This window comes from Trematomus bernacchii, unplaced genomic scaffold (genome assembly GCF_902827165.1).
Source record: "Trematomus bernacchii unplaced genomic scaffold, fTreBer1.1, whole genome shotgun sequence".
Taxonomy (NCBI): domain Eukaryota; kingdom Metazoa; phylum Chordata; class Actinopteri; order Perciformes; family Nototheniidae; genus Trematomus; species Trematomus bernacchii.
Genome location: NW_022987313.1, coordinates 75116 through 76967, shown reverse-complemented (window position 1 = coordinate 76967; position 1852 = coordinate 75116). Strand labels below are relative to the sequence as shown.

The 1852-nt window shown below is 44.8% G+C and overlaps 1 protein-coding gene across 1 annotated transcript; it reads left to right on the top strand.

Moving 5' to 3' along the window:
- Positions 1-569: 569 nt before the first annotated feature.
- On the top strand, positions 570-1548 carry noto (notochord homeobox). The gene is made up of 3 exons (XM_034144680.1): positions 570-960; positions 1056-1243; positions 1357-1548. The coding sequence occupies exons 1-3, from the start codon at positions 570-572 to the stop codon at positions 1546-1548; spliced, it is 771 nt and encodes a 256-aa protein (XP_034000571.1).
- The last annotated feature ends 304 nt before the right edge of the window (positions 1549-1852 follow it).

The following is a 1852-nucleotide window of genomic DNA, read 5'->3' as shown; positions in this document are numbered from 1 at the left end:
ACGCAAATTAAAGTATTGAATATTCCTAATTTAGAGGGTTGGGAAAAAGTGTGGAAGATTAAAAAAATGTAACAGTAGATTCTCTGTAACTTAGTTAAACCTCAAATTGTGAATCGACTTGTTACGCTGCTTAAAGCATCTGTCGGCCAGCCGGGACTTAAAAGGCTTCAAATAAGATGATTTGGTAACATCAAGGCTTTCCCAGCGGTAATGATTACATTTGGACTTAAGATCCATGCAAGAATTTGTAGCCCAGTAAATCTCCTGAGGTCCCTGCCCCCAGCACTCTTCAAAAGCCTTGTCATTCAAAGGGTTAGGATGTTTGACAATCCCAGTTTGTACTACTCCACCAATTAATTGGATACGTTGTCGGGATGTTCGTTTCTCTCATCTGCTACTTAGAAAGACAAAGGACCGATGGGGGGCTGTTGACACCTCTGCGTCCGGCCCGAGTATAAAAGAGGGGTCTGCGGGGTGAAGCAGCATTCACTCTCCTGCTGCACTCGGAGCAACATCACCTACTACCAAGACCTTCGATATTTTTCTAATTTTTCTTAACATCTGACAGAATGCAGGTGCCGAACAGACCAATGGGAGCTTATGGATACCCTATGCGTAATTACGCACCAGCGTCGCTTTACCCGCAGTACCAGGGGAGCCAGTGCACATCGATAACGAAGCCTCAGAGTGGGAAATCGTTCACTATTGATGCTTTGCTCGCCAAGCCGGAGGAAAGCAGAAACTGCAGGGCCAGCCCCACTCAGTGCGGAGAGAAATATCACCCAGCAGCCCCAGCTCTGCCCTTTAATGGACACGTAGGCTTACCGATGGCAGCAGCACCTTACGGTTACTCTCCCAACATGTTGCACTCTGCGCTCCACTCACAGCCTGGATATTCAGTGTACTGCTACCCGCCTTTCACCTACCAGTCATCGTGTCGGGGAGCATTTTACGCACAAGGTAAACACGAGTGTTGCATTTATTACTGAGCATAATGATTACTTTAACTATTGCAATGGGGCAGTGTGATTAAACGTGTCATATCTTCTTTTCAGCCTCTATGTCCAAAGTGAACGCAGGGCTTCACTTGTTCAAAACCAAAGGTGGGAAGTCTAAGCGCATGCGCACCAGTTTCACCAGCGAGCAGCTCTCCCGGCTGGAGAAGGAGTTTGCCCGGCAGCAGTACATGGTCGGATCCGAGAGATTCCTCCTGGCTTCGGCTCTACAGCTCACAGAAGCTCAGGTGAGAAATAAAGACTTGCAAATCAGAATTTATGCATTTAAAATATAGCCTCAAACTTATATTTTAAATGTGTCAGGCAATATTTCTAACATGGACGCTATTCCTGTTTCCAGGTCAAAGTGTGGTTCCAGAACAGACGCATCAAGTGGCGCAAACAGAGTCTGGAGCAGCAGCAGGCCAAGCTGGCCAAACTGGGCCTGGCAGCTCCGCCCAAAAGCCCCGGATCTCAGGGCCACGGAGATGATGAGGATGAGGAGTTCTCCGACCTGGACGTGGTGTCTGATGACTCCACTGACCACTGCTGACCGAACAACACTGGACTTTATGAGACTAAGACTTTTGTACATACTGCTGAGAAAGGAGGAATGTGTCTCCAAATATGAATATTTATTAGATGTATAGTTATATATTTAATTGTCTTGCTCTTTGATTAGTTCACTTGAAATGTTTTTTACATTTGAATGACATTTTTCAGAAATATATTTTATGACATCAATTGCAACCTTGTCCTGTTCATTCCTTCTTATTGAGCCATGTGTTTGAAACATTTCCAGAAGTTTAATTGGACTTAAAAAAAATAAAAAAACCTAAATCCTTATTTAGTATTTG

Coding starts and splice junctions, on each gene's coding strand:
- noto (XM_034144680.1), top strand. CDS start 570: ATGCAGGTGCCGAACAGACCAATGGGAGCTTATGGATACCCTATGCGT. Junction 961..1,055: donor GGGAGCATTTTACGCACAAG/GTAAACACGAGT, acceptor TCTTCTTTTCAG/CCTCTATGTCCAAAGTGAAC. Junction 1,244..1,356: donor TACAGCTCACAGAAGCTCAG/GTGAGAAATAAA, acceptor TCCTGTTTCCAG/GTCAAAGTGTGGTTCCAGAA.